At 34.6% G+C, this 23,776-nt stretch overlaps 1 protein-coding gene across 1 annotated transcript in view; it reads right to left on the reverse strand.

The window, feature by feature from the left end:
• The window catches only part of LOC132703052 (receptor-type tyrosine-protein phosphatase N2), a 59,610-nt gene that overhangs the window by 9,340 nt on the left and 26,494 nt on the right, over positions 1–23,776 (reverse strand). Inside the window, exons 6-17 of the mRNA XM_060672092.1 lie at positions 20,999–21,234; positions 20,675–20,916; positions 20,367–20,622; positions 14,335–14,550; positions 14,101–14,241; positions 12,417–12,651; positions 12,277–12,359; positions 9,486–9,553; positions 9,136–9,397; positions 2,212–2,319; positions 1,905–2,157; positions 1,686–1,840 (exon numbers count right to left, since the gene is read on the reverse strand). Of these exons, the coding sequence (XP_060528075.1) occupies positions 1,686–1,840; positions 1,905–2,157; positions 2,212–2,319; positions 9,136–9,397; positions 9,486–9,553; positions 12,277–12,359; positions 12,417–12,651; positions 14,101–14,241; positions 14,335–14,550; positions 20,367–20,622; positions 20,675–20,916; positions 20,999–21,234 (2,255 nt within the window). The remainder of the gene's footprint in view (positions 1–1,685; positions 1,841–1,904; positions 2,158–2,211; positions 2,320–9,135; positions 9,398–9,485; positions 9,554–12,276; positions 12,360–12,416; positions 12,652–14,100; positions 14,242–14,334; positions 14,551–20,366; positions 20,623–20,674; positions 20,917–20,998; positions 21,235–23,776) is intronic.

The raw sequence follows: 23,776 nt of genomic DNA on the forward strand, positions 1-23,776 counted from the left end.
TATTTAATTCATCTCTGTAGACCTATCACGCTTAAGTAATATTTTGTTTTGAATATTTTGTGATATTTTCGAATGGTTTAAATGTGTATACTTCAATAAAATATAAGGATTAATTAATGGTAGTATAAAATATAGGGTGTTGCATTTGATTTTTTCACGAAAATTAATTTTTCATTTTGAGGTCTTCAAGACAAGTATAGGACAAAAGACTATGCCTCTGTATAAAATTGTTGGCATAATAAAATTATAGCTGTCGGAAATGGCGTCAAAAATATAGAGGGTTAAAGACGGGAAATTTTTGACGAAAAAATGGCTATAATAAGAAAACACTCAATAAATACCATAACTGATTATCTATTAATGCCATTAATGCTCCATTAAAAAGGTTTAATTACAAGTTGATTTATAAATCACCATATATATTTGCTTTTTTTTTAATTGTTTCTTTCAGTCTCACCTATAACTTTTGCATTTAACATTTTTTTCCTAAAACAAATAATAAACGAGATATATAACATTGACACATTATTTATCACCTGCATAGTAGGCTAGACTTTTTTGTGTTTATCATATCTGCAGCATCTTTGACTTTTTTTATACATTTTGCTTAGAGATCTTCAATTTCTTTATACTGACTGGTCAGATGTTTTTGCCTCGCGGATGTTCGGTTTTTTTTTTCTATTAGGTCTTTAATTTCATCTCTCATCCAATGTTTTTCTTTTGTTTGCATTCATGCCCAAGATCTCTTTTATTGTAGAACTCATTATATTTCACTAGGCCTCAGTATCTGTGCTTACACAACTCCGACTTCTGACAGTTGACAATATTGATTCGTGTTTATGTGCTGATCGGTTGATGTAGTACACTTCTTGCTTTTTTATTGTTTTTAAACTGTTAAAAATTTTAACGATTACCGGACTGTGATCTGACCCATTATCTGCATCAAAATGTCCTGTCTGATTTCTCACTACTTTATTATCGTGTCCAAATATAGTAGGTAATTTAAAATGACTATTGGTTATAATGAAATCATGTACCCGACAAAATTCAATTAGTCGCTCATTTCTATCATCCCTTTAACCCAATCCATAGGCCCCCGCAATATTTTCACATTGTCCCTTCCCAACAAAGAGCATTAAAGTTTCCCAAGGTTCACCAGCCTTTTGGTAATATGGAGGTCATTGTGAGTATAATATCTGTATCGAAAGTATGAGATCTTAGTTTCATTAAGATGGCTTTGTCTGTTATTGGTGTTACTGATCCAGTGACGATAATCGTTACGCTATTGTAGGGCTTTGCGTCTTCGTTTCCAGCATAGTATGCTTTGTAATCCTCAATCTCATGTTCTCCATTTCCTGACCCGCACATTACTAACTAATTCGTGGGGTGTATTTATTCTTTAATCTTTCCATTTCTTGCAGTTTTCAGTTTGAGGAGACACACTCCTCTTTACACTCGAAGTTTGTTTCCAGTATGCTATGCCCTCACCTTTTTTTTTAGATCATCCGCCTTTAGGAAGAATTTTCAATTCCGTAGATACCTCAACTTGCTTTGCCATCTTGTGAAGAAGCTGTAGTCAATACTAAGGATGGACCACGAGTAGAAGAGGTTAACATTTGGGTCCGTTATTACTTGAGAATTGTCATCTCCGATTTTAATTAATACTAACAAGAATGTAACAATACCTTCTTCCGGCCAATATCTGTGACACATAGCGGTTCCTCCTTCAGTCAGTCTAGTCAGCATTACTATAACGACAGCTCCTTGTTCCCAGATCATTTGCCAAAAATCAGACGCGGTATGGGGTAGCGGTCCTTGGGTTGCAATGTAGGCGGGATTCCTAGAACATATACATCACTCAACTTCTCCAATCAATTTTCCATAGGAGCCGCGATGAAACTTACCGGGGATCGTGATCCGTAATGCTGGACGCGTTAATATAGTCTGAATCTGAAGCGTTGGACAGCTCGTTAAGGATGACTCGCGCATGATCATAAGGAACGACATTCGGGTATCGGTTTTTCTCGATATTTTCCTTCCTTAAGGCGACTGATGATTCGCAGGGTTCGGCGACATATGCACATAGTGCGACCCACTCTTGCTCCAACCTGTCTTTATTTTTCAAATGATCCTCCATGTAACTAAGAACCATATGTCCTGAAAGGTGCCGTGGTGATGTTTTCAATGGTGACAAGATGTTATTTTTCTTACCAGTCGAAATGTCCATATTGTGCAACGCTGGTTCTTCGCTCCAAGAAGACGTGCTGGATCTACTCGACGGACTTTGTTCCGACTCTTTCGATAGAGACGTTATTCTGCCTACAACCAAACAACACGCGATTCAAATTCGGGTCTTAGGAGCCCGGCATAAATCACTTGAGCAAAACAAATCAAATGCGACACACGTTAAGTTGGAATGACGAAGAAAATTAATTCTCCTCGCTCATTTAATTACAAGATAATACTTAGCTTGTTCTAACAGAAATTCAAGGAGAATTAAAAAAATAGGGTATATAAAACTGGAAATAATTATGCAGTGCAAATTTATTATCTCAATCACACTGGTGCTCGGGGACAAATTGTAAAATGTCAATCTTCAAAATATTAAACAGCGAATTTTAATTTAAATAAAATCTATTCATTTTTTGCATATTCGTTGTTTAAATCTTTCTAGATGTAAAATAAAATGTTTCCTTGAATTTTTGTAGCGTATTTCGGTTTTTGTGCCAGTAAATCCAAATCGGTTAAGTTAAAGACAGCTTCTAAAATGTGACATTCAGACACTTTTTCAAGGCGAGTAAGATAGTGTGGTCCCCATAATGGATTTTTCGATTTTTGGAAAATGCGTAAAGTTTCGAATTGGGTGATGTCCTACAAGTGCACAAAAGACTTTATCTCTCTTGGTAAAGTAAGGTCTTAATTATTTTATCTCACTTCGTAAAGTTAGGTCTTAATTATTTTATTAGTAGGTCGTGATTTACTTCTTACAAAAACTTCTGGATTCCTCCTGCGCCGGCTTTTGTTGAGTCGAAACGTCAGCAATTTCGACTCAAAACCCCACGCAGGAGGAATCCAGAAATTTTGTAAAAACTATTACAGTAGCCTGTGGAAGTCTCTTTGAAAATTAAGGTCGTGAATTGTTTAATATTAACGCAATTTTCAATAAAACTTGAACATAAAGAAACCTACTCAACAAGTCTTGGGCAAATTACTAACTGTATGTTTTTTAAAAAGAAGAAGCCAGAAAAATCGTTGTTAATTTAATTAAAACACCTGAACAACCTACAAGCTGGATACAAATGGACATCCATCCTGTTGAAACCGGGTCCTTCTAAACTCAGCTCCGATTAGCGTACTTTTCTAATTTAACAGTTCATACTGATGCACTAGAGTTTTCTTTGATAGCTTGTAAAATGTTTCTGTCGCGATTTTCATTTTCAGTGTATCGGATTCAAAGTTGTTCGAAGTCCTCGTGGTTAATTAAATTAATTTTTCTAATTTTCATTTTATGAGACAAAACGCACTGCCTATTAAAACACAACTTTGAAACTTTAAACTATTTAACGTCAAATCAGGACACTATTTAGCCGGAAAAAACGTGTCATGTAAATCATAGCCTGCTTATAAAATAATCATGAGCCAATTTTACGAAGTGCAATAAAATCTTTTATCTACTCCCGTCTGTAAAATGAGTAATTACACTCCGATCTAGCGTGCGCCAAGCGTCATTTTACCATTTCAGTTTCGTTTCCCGCGGATCCGAGCCACTTCGGACATTTCCGGAATTTTACCGCATCGGTTTGGGAGCAATCGGATGTTTTCGGAGATATTTCCCACTAGTTGAATTGTGACGTTTGTCAATTCTGACGGTCATGTCAGTGAATCCATCCGTGTTTTTTTTTGAAAAAATGTACCCAAAATCTAACGGTCATAGAAAAAGTATAGTATGCAACACGTTCCGTAAACTTTTTAAGTCACTCGTTTATTAAACACTCACTCCGCTCATGTCCGATAAATTCGCGAGTCAAATGCCGTTTTCCGCACTTGTTGCATTATATACTATTGTGCACTTGTGAGAAATCACTGAAATGGAAGTTTTATGCTCTTTCCAAAAATTGAAAAATCCCATATGGCAGCTATAAAAAAAAGGCGGTTCCAAGAAAATGTCATACACGCTATCTGATTCGCCTTAAAAAAGTGCCTGAATAATGTCACATTTTGACAGCTGTCAACTTAACTGTTCTGGTGAAAAAAGAAATCTGCCATTTTCGGTTTTAATAGGTGTAATAGGAGCGGAAATCCCTGTATACAGAAGCGTATAATGGGCTAGTAGAAAATTGAACTGGAGGCTTTTACTTGATGAAAATCCATTTATCAAAATGAATAAGAACTAAAACCTCAGATTTTCACGAAATTATATATTTTGACATGACAATTGTTTCGACAACACCGTGTCTTTATCAAATCTAATATTTATAAATACCTGCTACTATATATACCGAAAAATGACCAAAAAACCTTAATTAAAATTGTTGCGAGAATTTAAGTTCAATAAAGGAGAGGTATTTAAATCTAATTGATCGATAAGCAATACATTTGAATGTCTCATTTTGTTAATCTCCATGGCTTCCAATAAATTTAATTTTCTACTTTTTGTGGCTGTATGTAATATATCAAAAACGAACAATTTAAAACAATTACATATATAGGAGAACCTAGTGAAAAAGTTCCAAAACATTTGTCAAAATGTGGTTTAAAAATAGCTTTTAGAACTAACAACACAATAGGAAAATATTTAAAAAATAATAAATCGAAATGTCCAAAATTCCAAAAATCAGTTGTCTACAGGTTGAAATGTGGATCTTGTCCTAAAATTTATATTGGACAAACAGGTAGATCTTGAAGAAACGCATTAACGAACATATAAGAGCGTTTAAAAACAATAGTCTAGATTCTAATTATGCTACACACTTAAACACAGAAAAACACATTTTTGACGACAATTTTGATATTTTACATACAGCCACAAAAAGTAGAAAATTAAATTTATTGGAAGCCATGGAGATTAACAAAATGAGACATTCAAATGTGTTGCTTAACGATCAATTAGATTTAAATACCTCTCCTTTATTGAACTTAAATTCTCGCAACAACTTTAATTAAGGTTTTTTGGCCATTTTTCGGTATATATAGTAGCAGGTAGTTTGTAAATATTACATTTGATAAAGACACGGTGTTGTCGAAACAATTGCCATGTCAAAATATATAATTTCGTGAAAATCTGAACTTTTAGTTCTTATTTTTTTTGGTAGTAGAAAATACTGAAACGGTTAAATGTCTCCAATACTGCCAAATCTGGAACGATAAAATTCAAAACCTTGGGGATTTTGAATATGCAAAACTTTGTTTCAATTAATTACTGAACTACAACAGCACTGCTTTTTATAACATAGTATCGGAGCGCTTATATATATCCAAAACTGCGAAAGCTCTAACGATAAAATTCAATACCTGTGATTTTTTTAACATGCAGAATTCAAAAATTGCTAACAACAATTTTGTCAGGTTTGGAGATGATGTTTATAATTCTGGTAACCTTTGGCTGATATACTTCTAAAGTTTGCTATGTTCAAATAGCTTCAATATTCTGAGATGCTAAGATGGTAAATCTGACAACTGGCAATCACTATTAGCAATTTGCAGGTGTTGAATTTTATCGTTCTTGCTTTGGCGGAGATATTTAAGCCTTTCGGCATTTTTTTTCTACTAAAGGCATAATATACAGGGCGTGCCATTAAGAAGAATGAGAAAATGAAGACAATTCGTTAAACCTAACTAAGTATTGAAAATTTCGCGGTTAATCCGGAGCGCCCAACCAATGCTTCCCCCTCTTATGGGACTGGTAAATTCTTAGCGCGAGCATTTGTGATGTTAGTTTACATATGGTCGCTGTGAGATGGAGATGTCTTCTGAATATCTAGAATTTTGTGAATGTTTTGGTACATTTGAATGATAAATAAATAAATAAATATTTCCTTGACATATCATGAACCTATAAAACATAAACAAAAAGTTGCAATCGTGCTTATCCATACCGAAAACTAAAATGTGCCTACCTGACGCCCGGACCAAACGCTTACTTGATACTGACACCAACATTACAAGTTACCAAAGGAGTTGAAAGGTATAATCCAAGGAAACAACGTCCGAAAATCCGTACAAGCCCAACGGTCAAGGAGGGCTTTGAAATAGCAGAAGGAAATTAAAAGCGAAAAGGACCTAAAGAAGAAGGAAAAAGAAAAATACTTAAAAAAAACTGTAAAAGGATGTTTTGATGAAGAAATTCAAGACAGAAAAAACTTAAATGTAAACAAAAGATGAAGACAGAGGCAACACATCAGAACTATGATTTCTCCGACATATACGACGATAATGAAACAGATGTCGACTTACGCTAGAAATATACCTAGACGCTGAATCAACGATCCAGCCATATAAAATGGACTGCCACCATTTCCCATGTAACATTAATGTAGTGTCAAAGCCCTTTTCACATTAATTGTTCGTTTTTAGTTTTAAGAAAAGCCCTGCTTATTATCTGCCAAAACAACTTCCAATCCTGATGCTATTTTAAAAGTGATTTTTTATGTACTTAAATTGTTTTATTCTCACTGGTGATTAATTAATAGTTTAGATATTCATAAAAATATTTCATCATATTTTTTATATAATATAAACTGTCATTGAGAGAAAACCTCTGCCAGTTAAATGTCGGTACCGTGTCATGTCCATTTCTGAAATTTATATTATTTGTCGCAATAAATTAAATGAAATTAAAACTAATTAACTCATAAATTCTTATTTCTATGATCAAACTAAAAAAAATTGCACCTTTTTTAGTTATTGTTTCGAGTCAACACTGAATTCCGGTTCAATAACTTTTGTCTTTAAACTTTAACGAATCATTCAATTTAAATTAATGACTCGAGCGCCATCTACCTTGAGCTTTGGGAGACGCCTAGTGAATCATGTTGATTTTCATCTGAGTACTTTTTGCAAACATGGAGTTGATGAAATAGTGCAAGGAGTTTATATGATTTTACAGTGAAACGAAAAATTTGAAATTTGTTTCTCGTTCCTGACGCTTTGAAGTTGTAGTAAAATCCTAGTAAATCTTATTTTTTTTTTTAACTAAAAATGTTACAGTTAGAACGGAGTCACCCATATGTTTCATATGACACGGAATTATGACACCGCTTTGTGTTTATTTTTCTTGGGCCATGCAGAATTTACAGGGGTAGACATGCCGAAAAATTATAATGTTACGTTGAACAACAAATATTTTTTATAACAGATCATTATCATCATCATTACCTGACCCTTGCGCCCGCTGGGGTGGTTGTGCCCAAATGCATTAAATGTTATGCCTGTGTTGTAATATTTTTCTTAAATGTTATTTTAATTACGCAAAGAAGAATAACTGCTGCAACTCATAGCGTTCTTGAAATTAGTTCATTAATCCTAGTCTGACCACAAATAAAATTTTCGCTTAAGTGCGCATCATTCTCCAACTCTCTATACATATATTTTTGTTTTTATTACAAAATCCAAAAATATTTAAGAATTGGCACACAGTGTATAATCCAAAACTCTAAAAATTCCCTTAAATACAAAGAACTATTGCGAGTTTTGAGAAGAGCACCTTATGTGGGACATCCGATACGCTCCGGAGGTGAAAATCCATAGACCTCAAATTAGATGCTCTAAGTGGTCAATTTTACAGTTTCCTAACCCGTTTTACGTAAATAAAACGGAAAACATGCCAAACTTTATCACAATCAATCCAACTGCAAAAACTTTGGGTTTGATAGAAAATATTAAATAAGGTGCAAAAAAATGTTGCACCCTGCAATGTTATAAGCGGTGCCGTATTTGAAAAAACAAAGTTTTGCACTTTGGAAAATATGAACTTGTAAATTTCGGCGACAAAAAGAAAATTAATCAAGATATTTAATAAATTGTTGAAATTAACTAAAATCCTGAAGCTTGAAGGAATCTACCAAGGAATTTCCTTAGAAATTCGAAATTACAATAATAATCTGGGAGTTTCATTAATATAATTTCATGCAGCACATTTAAACAAACAACTTTTGTATTTAAAGTTGGTCAATAAAATCAACTATTCTGATGTAAATCAATCCAGCAATAGTGAGCCGAGTATATTTTGTAAGCGCCACGGAACTTTTGGCAAAATATACGTGCATAGAAATCGGCACACTGTAAACTTTCGAAACAATTTAATGTGCTTTAATATGGGCTTACATTTGTCAAAAATACTAATGTTTTATGCACATAGCAACGGGTAAACAAATGAAATGTGCCTATGTGAGAGTTATAATGAAAACAACAAACTTCTCAAAGAAGTATATTTGCAACCCAAATTTTCACATTATTTGTTTTTAATATTTTGGTTAGTAGTTAAGTATATGCATACCAGAAGAAGGCTGCACTAAAGAAACCTGAGGTCAAAAACACCTGCAATGGATGCTGGGCTGCAATTTATATGGACGCACGAACCCAACCTGTTTTCAACTGTAAGGGGACCATGGTCAAGGCAGAGGAGGCTTAACAGGTGCTAGGTACATAGAAGAGATTTTAAAAAAATCGTTTTTATGCATGACAATGCCAGGAGTGACCAGCATGTAGTCCCGATCTCAATGCAACGAAGAATTCAAGCTAGAAATTGTACCCCAACGTCGATCCCAGAGCTTATTGTTGCAGTGGAGGAGTGGTTTAACATTTCACAATAGAGAATAGCAAACTTCATTACATCCCCTGCCTAATGGTGAAATAGCTGCTATTGGGGTAAGGTGGGGTCATAACCATCATTAAAAAATAAGTGTTTAGTTGTTAATAGTGGGTAAAACTATTTCTTTTAGTATTAAACAAAGTTAATTTTCCTCAAGCAGTTATTTCACTTCGCCAAACCTAATAAGTCGAAATAAATTTTAATCAATTAAAGCATATTAAATTGTCTTTCAAACAGTATATTTATTTGATCTGACGACTGATTTCTGAAAAAATTTTTAATTCAAGTGAAAATGTTACAATGGGCCGGGCAGGTTTAACGCTGACCTTTATCCGCTGCCGATTCACTGCCACCGCCTTGTCCTTTGGTTGCCATCCTTGCCCGACAAAGATCCTGGTAGTCTTTACTAGCTTCGGTCTCAGGTCGCGACAAGCCTCGAAGCTTTTCTTTGGACTTGACGTGGCGTCTGATAAGCGTGAGAACTATCGTAGCCAAGATCAAAGCAACCAACACGCCGCACACCAAGAAGAGGACGATGTATTGGTTCTCCGTAACGATGCGATTAAACAGGACGGTCTGCATTTTCACCTAAAATTAAATATAAATACAAAAAAGAGAATATTGCAGCTCGGCTCGTCTGAAAATATTAAAGTGCTAACAAGATTGTAATGCTTACTTTGGTTCCCACGCCGACAGACACTATTTCAACTCCCGAAAGCTTCTCCAATTCCTCTTGAATCGTTTCTAGAAAAACGTTTAAAGTAAGACATCGAAATTGGTATTTACTGTAACGCTTCCAATTTAGTTCTAGTGTCAAAAAAATCTTGTAAAACCATAACACCAATAAATTATCTGATTTAGTAAAACCAATACCGGGCTGTCCATGTACAGGGCGAGTCGACGAAAAAGTAAATTTCATTATCTCATTGGTTTCAAAAGTTATGAGAAAATTGTAAATACAAAGGTTTTTAAGATTGTTAGGATGCACAATTTAAAATTATTTTAAAATCGAACATCCTATTTTAGAATTTCGTTTTGAATTCGTTTTGAAATTCTTCAACTGCTTTATTAATACATACGTACACACGCAAACCTAATAGCTTTTTTCAATATTGTAATTTTTCTAAAAAATACTAATTTTCACACTTGCAAAGAAATATTTGAAATTAGCGTTATTCGAAGATGACGTAAAAGATATACAGGGTGTTCCTAATTGAATGTCAATAATTAAAGGGATGGTTTTGGGTCCATTTACAAAAAAAAAGTCATTTGAACATATGGCCTTCAAGTCTTAAATTTTGAGATACAGTGTGGTAAAGTTTTCAATAATAAAATATTTATTTTAATTTGAAATACAGGCTACAATATCTTGTTTAGAAAAGGAGCATCATTTACTTGTTTTTCTAGTGACAAGTTAGACAAGTTAAGTTTTGCTCATAGGTCACGAGTCAACAAATTCTGGACATGAAGTGGTATGGATAGCTATACATTTGCTCCGCCATCTAATTCAACGCCTACTTCGATTAGTAAACGAATAATGCCGATTGCTGAAGTCCTAGTGCAATGAATCATTATCGAAAACGAAGACGTGTATCGATATTAAACAAGATTGCTTTCGAAATCTCGTCGCAGAGCGCACGGTCTACGCAATATACAAAGCCTAGCTTTGTATTTTAAAGTATTCTTGTCTTTTGTTTAATATATTTTCGCCATATTGGGAAGTTACTAAATAGATTTAACGCCAAGTGGTTAGGCTACCCGTTCCACATCTATTTCTGTGTTTCACCGAGCGCTGCCGATTGATCTCAGTTGTTCGGGGCAGACGAAACTAGAAATGCGTGGAAGTCGAAGGACGTAATATTTTTGTGCTCTGCGTCTTTTGAAATTAAAAAGTAAAATAAATAAGTGTGAACAATATACAGTCCATTCAATTAATATTAGTAAGGAGGCCATAGGCTCGACAGAACCGTTAAAATAAACCCAGCATCTTTTTTGTGCATGTATCCAAAGCGTCTTTCACTTCTCGCCGAACTTCAAAGTTACGGCAAACTTTGGTAAATATAAAAGTTTATACTAGTAGTACTTTAGAATTTTGGCCTGAAAAGTAAATGTTGTATCCCTGAGTCTCCCACGTTTTCTAGTAAATGAACTTTTCAAATATTTATTTTATACGAATTTTTTTCAGGGCTAATAATTTATTTCGGGTTTTTGACCATAATGAAAAACTCTGGATATAATCGAAAAATTCTTGAGGTTTTAGTCCCGAATCTCCCGCGTTTTCCAACCAAAAAATAAATAAAAAAATAAAAAAATATGCTTGGTTGAAGTCTATAGCTGCAAATTTAGCTCGGAATATCTTAAACACCCTGTACATAGTTAAAAACCTTAAATGCTAAAGTGTTAGCTATACACCTGTTTTTACAACCAATTTTCTATTAAAGAAGCACTCAGTTTTTAGTTTTAGGTAAAAAATGCATTAAAAAAAATCTTATTCTTGGTGATTTTAGACTCGGACCCTAGCGACTTGGATGTTCCGCGTCTGTTCGTTCAAAAATTTTTTAAATGTGAATAACGGTTTCTGAGATTTTTTTTTTCGCTTAGACCCTTGCAATTGTGGTTTATGAATTTTTAGAAATACTTCCCGACCCTCCGGCGCCCAGTTTTAATAGGTTGTGTTGGGGAACTTAACTCCATACCTTTGCCAAATTTGAATGCGATCGCTTTAATCTCAGACACTAATCGTGTTCCATAGCGATCTAATGAAAATAGAGAAAAATATGTAAAAAAAAGATGGACGCCAATGTCCGATCCACGCCATTTCCTGTAGGTTTATGTTTCGTAGGGTATTTAAATTTCGTCAAATTTCAACGCTTCATTTCAAACTGTTTGGAAGTTATTCTTGTTTTATTAAGCGTCGACAGAGAATAGAGATCAGAGAATAGCGACGCTGTACGACGCACCGTTTCCGAGTTATGTTTCGTTGCCAAGCCCGTATACTTTCGAAAAAGTCGATTACATGGATTTTTCCAAAGCAACAAGAACACCTTTTTTGGGTAAGAAGTTATAATGAAATGTTCCATTCAAATGTATGTAATTAGCGCCCACTGCATACAACCTAGCAACTATCTTCAGATTTAAATTGCTCATCCGCAAAAATTGGTCCAAATTTTTACGTTATGCGAATAAATAAGAAATTGAAAATTAAATTTGAACGCCCTGTATTTCTGAAACGAGCAATATTTTACTCAAGCATTTTTGTTTCAAGCGATATATATTGACGGCTAGAATCTACGGTTACTCTGTGACCCATTACGGACCACCGTGTATAGGCATCAGCGTTTTTTACAGAGGATTTTTTAAGGCTTTTGCAAAATGTCTCGACTATTCAAAGCCTACAAAAAAATGAAAATAAATAACACAATAAATACACAAATTCTACCTCAGCGAGACGCGAAACCTACACATACCTATTCGTCTAGCGACGTCACTCTCATTGTATCCCCGGTTATTGTTTGGATTGACCTTAAAGGCGACGGAGTTTGTCCAGACGCTAAAAACAACGAGATTCGATTGAACTAATAATACTTCTACCAAAATATTTACGTACTGGCCGTCGACGAAATCGTTGGGTTCCATATGAAGGAGATTCGATATATTTCTGATTATGTCCTTCCCCAGTTTCCAATCTCTAAGGTACTTTTTAAATTCTATATGCACATACGCTCCCTCCGAATCTTTTGATTGGTTATCGCTATACATGTTCGGATTTCCACCCGCTCTGGGTTCCTTTTTTATCATAGACGGTATGAAGTCCTTTTGGGATAATCTACGCTTCAGATCGGCTGCAATTTTTTAATATAAATATTGTTAAAGTTGTGGCCGATTACACGGTACAACACAAAGTTTGAGTTTTATTTTAAAACAAAAGCATATAAATCTAAATATATATATATATATATATATATATATATATATATATATATATATATATATATATATATATATATATATATATATATATATATATATATATATATATATATATATATATATATATATATATATATGACGTAAACAAGTTTGCTTTTGAATTTCAGGGACCAACTGAAGTATATTTTTCAAAGTCTGTGGTTTTAATTTTTAATTAAAAATAAAACATCCAAATAAATATGTTTATAAATTCTATTCTAAAATAATTTAAAAGTGGACGCTTTTACTTTTTCTTTTACAAGTACTTTTTATTGGATTAGCCTTGATAACGTTGTTCGAAGCTCCTAATTATCTAATGAAAACGTCCTCCTCAGTCTTCTGAATACACTCCCATGTTATTTTTAAATTTAATCTAGATTAGCATGCAACTTTAAAGACATCCTGCAGCCCATAGGCTTAAATTTTTTTAGGAACTAACTTTTCGTAGTTTTCAGCTTTGTTATTTCCTAAAAATGCTAAAAAACTGCTGCTCTAAAACTGGTCCATATTGCTTTTTGAATACGACTAATCAGCGTTGGAAATGTTTCGTCGAAAATCGGTCTCATTTGCCGATCAACAAAAACTCCACTTTTAACCTTTGCATCTGGAAACTTCCGAAAAAACTTTTTTCAAGTACTCAAAGGCTTCTGAAGTTTCATCCAATGTTTCAACAAATTGTTTCATTAACCTTAACTTAATTTTGCGTTTTGTTGTCCGACAGATTGTTCTGTCCTTACAAGTCATGATCGTTGATTATAATGCTTAGAATTCGCTCTGCTTTCCCATAAGCACAAATAACGCGGATACTTTGTATATCCGCTCTGTAGTCCCATTAAAATCTCCAATCAGCTACCAGTTGTACTTGCGATACTTTACAGATTCAAGCAAGATTTTAACATTTTCATAATCTTCTTTTAGTCTCGAGCTTTAATCGACCACACATATAACAAAAAGAATCAGCACAATATTTACACTTTCGCAACGACATTTTAAGATTTTCTATACAAAACACCTGATCATTGTTTATTACTCAAATGCCATCAAGCGGCACTATGTGAATGTAAAAACCCCACTCTGTTAGCGCAGTATTTTTGAATTTATTAAAAGTAAGTAAAATTCATAAATAAAATGAGTATTATTATTATTATTATTATTATTATTATCATTATTATCATTATTATTATCATTATTATTATTATTATTATTATTATTATTATTATTATTATTATAACCACCTCAAAAGCAAACTTTAGACGAAAAATCATAAAATAAACTTTAGCATAAAGAACGAAAATTATTTTGTAGAGTCGTGTTATTCAAACCTCTTTCCTTCAATCCCGTAATTTGTGTATCGAATGGCGGACCTGGTTTTTTAACGTCTAACCTCTCCGGGCGTTTGAAACCCATATCATCCAATATGTTGTCCAAGTCAACCCGGAGGTTTATTAGTTCTTCCTGAGTTTCTTTAAAGAGAACAAAAACGGCATTAAATTGAACAAAACCAATAACCAAAATATTTTAATTGGTAATGTAATTTCATCTTCATTTTGACTCACCAACAGCTCCAGGTTCAGCTCCGCCCTCACTGTAGACGACGGGTTTTTCCTGAAGTTTTTCCCAATTTCGATCGATCTTTTCATTGTCCTGCTTTTGCCTTTGTTCCATTTCGCGAAAAAACTGTCGCTTCGGTATTGGAAAGTCCAATTTGCCTTCTGTAAACATTTCTGATGGTTGTCCGTTATCGGTATCGGACTCGAGTTGCTCTACTTGGTCTGAAAAACAACCGCACCTGTACTTACGTTTCTTTTAAACGTCCCACAATGGATGTGTGTATTAAGTTTTCACTATTTTTTATTGTCATAAATTTTACGAAACATTGTTTACAAATGTTCTTTGCATCAGAGCACTTTAACATAGCAAAAATATTACATTATTTTTGTATACATATTCAAATAAAATAAGTTACCAGGTACCAGGTTATAATTTGAGGTAATTAATATTAAACACATAGGTACTTAGTTATATTCACTGTCAAAGCTCGAATCTGTATTAACAACATGTTGTGGAATTGGTAAACGAGGGTTACAGAGCAACATTCTGACTTCTTCACCTAAAGACTTCAAAGAGTGGCATATTTGCTCTTGCTCTTGCGATGGAAGAAATAGTCGGATCGTAGGAATACATCGAAGTATTTAATAAATCATGCATCTTTGTGAATGTCGACCGAATGATTACCGGTATAAGTAATCCCCCCTTGTCAGCCAACAGCTACGGGTGGAGGAGCTGATAAGGGTAAGGGCATCGTATTGTCCTGGGATTGAGAAACCGACCCTAAAGGCGGATGAATTACAAATAAGTAATCAACGGAATACGGATGTGGAAAGCCACGGGAAACTAAAGATCCCGTCGGGATATCCCATGAACACTTATGATGTTAAAAGGTAATAGTATGCGTGTGCCACGTGGGTTCCGGCCAACAAGTGTGAAATTAGTGACCGAGAAGACAGATGTCTGCAGCTAGAGCTCCTGGAAAAAATATCACTCTTCCCCAAAAATCCAAATTGAATATTGCTACGTGGAATGTGAGAGGGCTTCTGAGCGTAGGCAAACTCCAAATATTAGAGAGGGAGTTAATGGCGACTGAAACAGATATATGTGGTCTGACAGAAGCCCACTGGAGAGGTAAGGGACATTTCACAACTAATGACTATCGGATTTTCGTGTAAGGCTCAGACAATGTAAGTCAAAATGGAGTAGCAATAGTGATCAATAAACGAATGGCCAAATACGTGGAGAGCTACCAAACAATCAAGGACCGCATTGTTAAATTTACTGTCCGTACAAAGACTGCTAACATGCATCTCATCCAGGTGTATAAGCCAACAACTGACGCAGACGACCAACAAGTAGAGGATATCTACCAGGAAATAGAGCAATTAGTTTCAGTCATACCAAAAAAAAAAAACCTTAATCATCATAGGCGATTTCAATGCAAAGGTTGGAAAGGCCACTAATAAAAGCAACTTACAGAATACCTTGGGTTGGTACGGGCTTGGAGACAGAAATGCTCGAGGAGAGAGGCTCATTCAATTTGCAATAGACACCAATCTCACTATCACAAACACCATGTTTAAACACCACCCTAGACGACTCTGAACTTGGACATCGCCCGATCAAAAAACAAAAAATCAAATTGATTATATCTTTATAAGCTGTAGATGGCGGTCCTCTATTACCAATGTTAAAACAAGACAGATCATAAACTCTTAGTGGCAAGCTTTCAGCGCAAACTAAGGGCAGTGAAATTAAACCAGACGATAAGGTGTCCAATACTTTCTACTGAGAAAATAACGACAGCACTGAGCTCTGTCGAAACGCCTAGACAAAAAGATGACGCACAAGAAATGGGGAATGATACTAGAGCTTGGATAAATGAAATAGTAAAAAAAAAACTACACGTAGAAATTCAGAGATAAAAGCCAAACCTTGGTTATCTGATAACACTGTCAGTTTGCTGAAAACACGAAAACACCTAAAAGCCTCACCAGTAACAATATTTGATAGAGAGTTAAAATTAAAAAACATAAATAAAGAAATAAAAATCAGCTGTAGACAGGATAAAAACGCACACATTCACAAAATCTGCATGGAAATAGAAAGGCACTCCGCAACCAACGAATATAGGGAACTGCTCAATAAAGTAAAATACCTCTCTCGTGAGTTTAAACTTCGCACACCAATTATACAGGACGAAAATGGTAGAATGATTACCGATCCGGATGGCATTGCTGAGGTTTGGCGGAAATGCTGCACTAAACTTAATTGACAATGGCGGTGCAACCATCACTAAAAACACCAAACTAAGATTGTTGAATTCACTTGTGTTCTCGATCGATGCAAGGCGCCTTTGAAATGTGGTTGTTACGGATACCCTGGACGGCCCACCGTACGGATGAGTCCATTCTTGAAGAACTAAATACTCAACTAAATCTGTCAGGAGCGATAAACCGAAGCTTTCTAATATTCATTGGCTATATTGCAAGAAGAACGGACTCACTGCAACTCTTATTAGTCAAAGGAAAGGCAGCCCGCGCGGAAGGTCACCCAAAAGATAGATAGACCAAACCAAGGATCTTATCATAATCATAGCTCAGAATAGAACGGAATGGCACAATACTATAAGCTCTGCTCCAAGAGCATCATAGTCACTAATCCCTTCTTAGGGTAATTGCCTAAACACACACAGAGAGAGAGAGAGAGAGAGAGAGAGAGAGAGAGAGAGAGAGAGAGAGAGATCATGTTTTTTTCAGGTTTTCATGTTAAATTCCCTAATTCCTAAAATTTTTATTTCGAAATTCCAATCCTTTTTCTGAAAGCATTCCGATTGGCAACACAACAGCTTTTTTTATGTCAGCAACATATAACAAAATCTTACAGATACTAGATGGCATGTAGTACCATGAGTACTGCTCTAAATAAACCTTAGCAGTTTCATTGTTTTTAAGATAATGGCTAGCTCTTGATCAGCCTTTCATCAATACCTGTTATAGTTGATGCAAGCGATGTTGCCATTATTTGTTGTTCCATAGTCAGGATTCGGTATATCTACGAAAAGATTCTCTTTTTTTTTCATATGGTCGGTTATTTTTTTTCTTCCTGTCTTCCGGGTTGCGAATTTGCCTCTTTTAGGCAGTAAAGTCCGTATGAAATGTGCAAGATCCACTGGAAGCATGGAATCTATTCTCGTAAAGTTGAAAACCCATATTCGTAAAACCTTTTATTTAAACTTGCTACATAAATTTTGAACACTTATTTTAGCTTGCTTATATGTAGCATCCTAATCATCAAAATTTAAATCAATTGTATTGCAAACATGATTTAAAACAACTGAAATAAGTAACAATATTATTTAAATGAGCACCTACCTAATTGTTAATAATTTACCAAAGGAAGTTTTGAACCATCACTTGGACAAATGAATCAATTATTTGAAACTGACGATAAATATAGGATTACTGTGCGAGCTCCACCAAGTTATAATTCGTTAATCATTTTGAATTGAGTGACGTCAGGTAGGCTGATTATTTGAGGTTGTTACATATAACTTTAGGCAAGTGAGTCGGTCGAATTTTTGTGCTTTGGGGGACAACGGAGTTCATGCTTCGAATCGGCAGATTGTTGTCGACATTTCTAGCTATAGTTTTGGAAAGCGGCACCGAGCATACATGATCGGTTCGGCAAAAACTACTTTTTGGAAAAAATCGTTGAAGGTTTTTTATCCGTTATGTTTACTAGTGTTTAGGTTGCTGCATTTTTGCGGGATTTGCCATAGTTTTAACCTCATTTGGTTTTTAAAAATTACTTTGTCAGTGTAAATAAATCCTAAATATTGTAAAAAATATTTAAACACTGCGTTTGGGTTCGGAGCATCACGACTTATTTCTAAAATTTGCGAAGAAACACCCCGAAATAATAACAAATAACTGGAGAGAACTCTCAGGACACGACAATTAACAAAATTTATGGAACACTCTCACCAATGAATTAAATGGTTCAAAATAAACAAGAACCAAAAGTGCAGATTCTCACGAAATTATATATTATGACATGACAATTGTTTCGACAACACCGTGTTTTTATCAAATTTGATAAAGACACGGTGTTGTCGAAACAATTGTGATGTCATAATATATAATTTCGTGAGAATCTGAACTTTTGGTTCTTATTTATTTTGATAAATGGATTTTCATCAAGTAAAAGCCACCTCAGTTCAATTAAATGGTTATTGAACATTAACTACATCAGCGTACAAAAGAGTAATTATTTTTAATTCCTTATATATCACCTTATTTGTGGATTAGTAGGTATGTAAATATAACTAAAATGGGTTGGTGCGGGTTTGTTACTTTACTTTTTGAGAAAGTTAATTTTATTTAGAGATTGACTGGCTGGAAGACAAAGGCTAAAAGCAAAAGTTGTTGAAAATAAGCATAATGTTACTGGGACTGGAGGACGGTCATTAAGTCATCATAAAAAAATGTCATTGGCACTATAGAGAAATAAGAAATGAGGGTGATACAGTAGAGGAATTGGGGTTAGGCTTCTCTAACGCACTTGAAGATGATCAAAACTTCGAGACTGGTATTTGTTAAACCTCAATCATTTCAACTTATAACTCGCATACGCCAAATAAACAGTGTAGATAAGTTGAATGAAAATATGCCACATCATTTGGTGAAGTTTCTAATGAAGTTCAATTAGAAACAGATGAACACAATTACGCCGGCACAAACACTCCCATAGCCAATACTTAAGAAACAGATAGCTCATTATCTAAGGGTTCAAAGTCTACAGACAAATTAATGACCTTGGTACATTGTAAAAGGCATGAACCATAAAACGCTAACTGTTTTGAAGGACATTGGCAACAATTTCGGAGGTACTAATGGAAATCTAACCTCAATAAGTAAATCATTAAGCTTATTAAGTGAGGCAATAGCAAAAAAAATTGCATAATCTTATATTTATTTATAATTAAATTTAAAATAAATTTTCTATATGAATCAAACATAGTTTTATTTATAATTATACATAGCCCTAAAAAAAATTAAATTAAGATTTAACAACAAAAAAATGTACTTGTGATATAATAGTATATTATGGAACAAGTACGGTAAACGGCATTTGACTCACGAGTTTTTAATAAACGAGTGATTAAAAAGTTTACCGAACGTGTTGCATACTATACTTTTTCTACGACTGTTAGTTTTTGGGTACATTTTCGCAAAACAACACGAATGCATTCACTGACATGACCGTCAGAATTGACAAATTCAAAGCGTGGGAAATATCTCTGAAAACATCCGACTGCTTCCAAATCCGTGCGGTAAAATCCCGGAAATGTCCGAAGGGGCTCGGATTCATGGGAAACGAAACTGACGTGGTAAAGTGACGCTTCCCGCACTCTAAATCGGTCGGTAATTAGGTATTTTACAAACGGGAATAGAAAAATAAAATTATTTACGTTTTCAAAATTTCTCAAGAGTTTTGAGACAGGTAAATTTTTGATCCTCGGATGCGTTCTTCATTCATGAAAAATAGGTCATTGTCATTTCGAATAAATCTTCGCTCTCGATTCATTTTCTTCTTTTCTCAGTATTACATGATTGAAAATATGAATGGGAAGCATCTGCAAATTTCATGCATACAATATAGAAGTAAATCCAATAGAGAAGCAGCAATTGCTCACCTTTTTTACGCAAATCTTTAATTATAAAAAAAATAGAAAATTAACTACAAACTTTATTATTTATTAAAACATGTTATTTGGGAATACGTCCCTATCTTTACCATACACATGTAAGCGACTTTAATCGGCACTTCCGATTGCCAGTATTTGCTAAAAATATAAGTCGAAATGTTGTTTCAAAAGTATGAAGTAAAGTATGAACTCAGTCGTCCCTCTAGACACCAATTCCTCAATGTGCCTTCCCAGTAATGCCGCAGAAATTTATACGATGTTTAGCAATACGTTTCACAGGCTGCGAAAGTCACTTAAGAAATACGTGCTTGAAATTTAGCCACTAACCTTCATTGTAGTAAATTCTTGGCTCGGACAACACCTCGTCGCTAGAGATTACATCTCTAGACTCATATCCGTCCCTGATGTTATTCCGAATATTGTAAGGGAATCGCTCTCTTAGATCGGCCAATCTCTGCTGAAACAGTTTCTTCGGAAGCATATCTGGATAAAGACGGTTCCCTTCCTCAAAGCGTGCCAGAAGTTTTTGAAGTTTTTCGTAGTTTTCGGGACTTAAAAATTCGTGGATTTCGTCCGGTGTCAGCTGCGATAAATACGGTCACCTGAACGTGAAAATTCTGCAAAAGCAACCATACCCGCATGTCCAAAAATTTTATTGTAGGTTTTGGATTCCCTACACCCGTTTGTATATTGTCGTCTTCAAGTAAGTCGTAGTTTTTCAGCTCCGCGGGATCGATTTCGCTGGACTCGAATCCATGATATTTCTTAATTCCATACCTTTCATCGAAAAAAGGCGTAACAGAGTGACGCTTCATCGGCGGAATCCACTTTCTTTTCACTGCTGCGTAATCCGCATAAGGATCGCCCATGTCCATTACTATAAAAAAATACCTAAAGCTTCCCGAAATCGCCAGATTGTAAGGGACACGAGCCAACTGACATTACATTTAGTTACTTACTTCCGACGGGGTTGGTACCCAAAATTTGCTTTCTCAGTTCCTCACGCGCTCTGTTGTCGCTAGGCGGATAGTATACTTCGTCCGCATATTCTGTATGCTCGTTCTCGGCGCTAGGAGTGTACTTGATGATAGCTATTTCCTGTGGATTTAACTCTACTTGGCCCTCTAGAGCCTTTAGCGCCCCTTCCAGGTCGTTATCGGTAAGATGCGTGCATGAATCCAATTCAAAGTCTATGCTGTAACGAAAGCGTATGTGATAAATGGCCATAACTTGTCTGGCCTATCATACGGATGACCCTTTACTCTCAATAAACCAATTAAAAGTATATTTACAAGCGTTTCTGTACAAGAGGTCTCAAATTCGACGCTCATCATTGGGATTTCGGAAACCGTAAGAGATCCAGGGTAGGTTAACTATAATCAAAGTTTGATTGTTGACCGATTTGATACTCAATAAACTGCCGTTTTGCATTTTGAAAAATTCCAATTTTGGTTAGTTTTGTGATTGCGATAATGTAAAATGAAAAACACATTTTAATAACTACTTTTTCTGTTCTAGAACTCAGTATGACTAAATATTGAAACTGACGTTTTCGCTTCTGGCAACCATCATCAAATTTTTTTTAAATGCGGAACTGATTTTTCTCAATTTAATTAAATTCTTTCATCACTCTTATAACAATATATATCGTCACTTTGAGTGAGAAGGTAAAAAAAAACTGATTGAAATCAAACAGCGCAAAATTGCTTTATTAACAGAAACGTTCATGAAATTAAAAATAGGATACAGACCAAGCACACAACAAATCAGTTTACATAAACAATTTGTGCAATACTATCTTGATACCCATATTAAAAATAAAGATAATTTAATCGCTATAAGTCTTCAACCTTCTGCCTTGATGAATTTTCTTGCTTTGCTACTCATCTTAAACGGCAAAAGTTTTGGTATTTTCTTCTTTCGAAATGCGTGATATGATAAAAAGCTATTATAATTGAAATCGAAATTCTCAACTAGCAAGTCCACAGTAAATGGAATTGTATCCAGAAAGACCGCAGCCTCGCTTTAGCCGTTTCGTTATTTTATACCATAATTTGATCCTATATGGTAGTTTTCATAAACCAAGAAGAAAATATGGGTCCCGGGAAACTGCTGAAGTTAGTTTAGTTTAGCTGGTTAGTTTAGTTTTTATTTTTCTATCTTTTCCCACAATCCATTTAAGGTTAGCAACCCCTGGAAATCGACCAAACAAATTCCTCATGAACTCAACAAACCCAGGAATACAAAATATTTGACATTCTCATAGCTACAAAGCGTTTGAAATACACGCCAGTCAAACACTCAGACCAGGAGATAATGAAAGCGCTTGAGGTTTCGTAACTGGTTAGTTAAAAAAAATAGATGAAAATGTAGATTTCGTTTATAATATATTATTCACGCAGCTTCTCAACTAACGGATTATTCAATACAAACAATGTACTATTGATAATCCAAGAATAACCAGCAGAAGCCAATTTCTTAATAAATGGATAGGAAACAATAGTTTTGTGAGATGGCCCGCTAGGAGCCCAAATCTCAGTCCAATTGATTATTGGTTATGACAAAAACACAAAGCAAAGCAAGAAAATGCATCTAGGCAGAAGGTTGTCTCTTTGAACATTCATAGTGATCAAATTATATTTATTTTTAATATGTGTATCAAGATAGTATAACACAATTGTTTATGTAAACTGATTTATTGTCTACTTTTCTTTGTATCTTATGTGTAATTTAATGAAAGTTGCAATAAAAACATCACGAAAATGTGATAAGTTTGTTCTTTCTCATCTAATTATGTAGTTCAGGGCCGTTTTATGGATAAACAAATATAAAATATTCTGGTATTGGAATTCTCTGTACAACATGCTGCCAAATATGAAAATGACAATACAGGGTGTTTTAAGAATAATGGAAGAATTCAATTAACTTGAAAAAAAAGGTCTTTATTTTAAAAAAATAAGTTGATGATGGTCGCCAGAAGCCGTAGCCTCATATTCAATATTTAATCATACTAAGTTATCAAGCAGAAAAAGTGGCCATGAAAATGTGTCTTTTATTTATTTTAAGTTATGTTATCAAATCAAGCCAGGAGACAATGGGAATCAATATCGAAAATTACGTTTTTTTCGAATATTTTCGGAAGTATGCGGAATTTTTCAAAACGCAAAACGGCATTGCGCAATTTTGCCTCCATTTAACCGACGATGCATCTCTTATGGTTTCGGAAATCCCAGTGATGAGCGTCGAATTTAAGCCATCCTGTACAATCATTTTAATAGTGTCGACAATACGAAATTATTTAGGTTTTGCCAATAGTGGTGCTACAGTCATTACTTGTGAAGAAGGTGTGATTTGAATATGTGCTGCATCGTGAGGAATCGTTTTACGAGTATATGATGGTAACATTTCATCAGGTATCAAAATGACAAGTTAACATTTTTTGAAAAAAGTAAAAAATTTTCTTCTTCCAAATATACCATCACGCAGCGTAATAGTTTATGATAATGCTAGTTATCAAAGCACTTTAGTTAAAAAAGCATGAAGATGCGTATACAAATAAATAACTAATTGAAGTTTTAAGAACCAAAACTTATTTCGTTATAAAAGATCCCGTAATATACCTTTTAGATTACCACCTTATGGAAATGATATGGGCCGTCTTAAGAAACAAAGTTACACGGAATAATAAAAACTCAAAAATGTCGGCCCATGTAATTGATGTAATTAAAACTTAATGT

This window comes from Cylas formicarius, unplaced genomic scaffold, assembly GCF_029955315.1.
Source record: "Cylas formicarius isolate icCylForm1 unplaced genomic scaffold, icCylForm1.1 PGA_scaffold_6__28_contigs__length_40554024, whole genome shotgun sequence".
Taxonomy (NCBI): domain Eukaryota; kingdom Metazoa; phylum Arthropoda; class Insecta; order Coleoptera; family Brentidae; genus Cylas; species Cylas formicarius.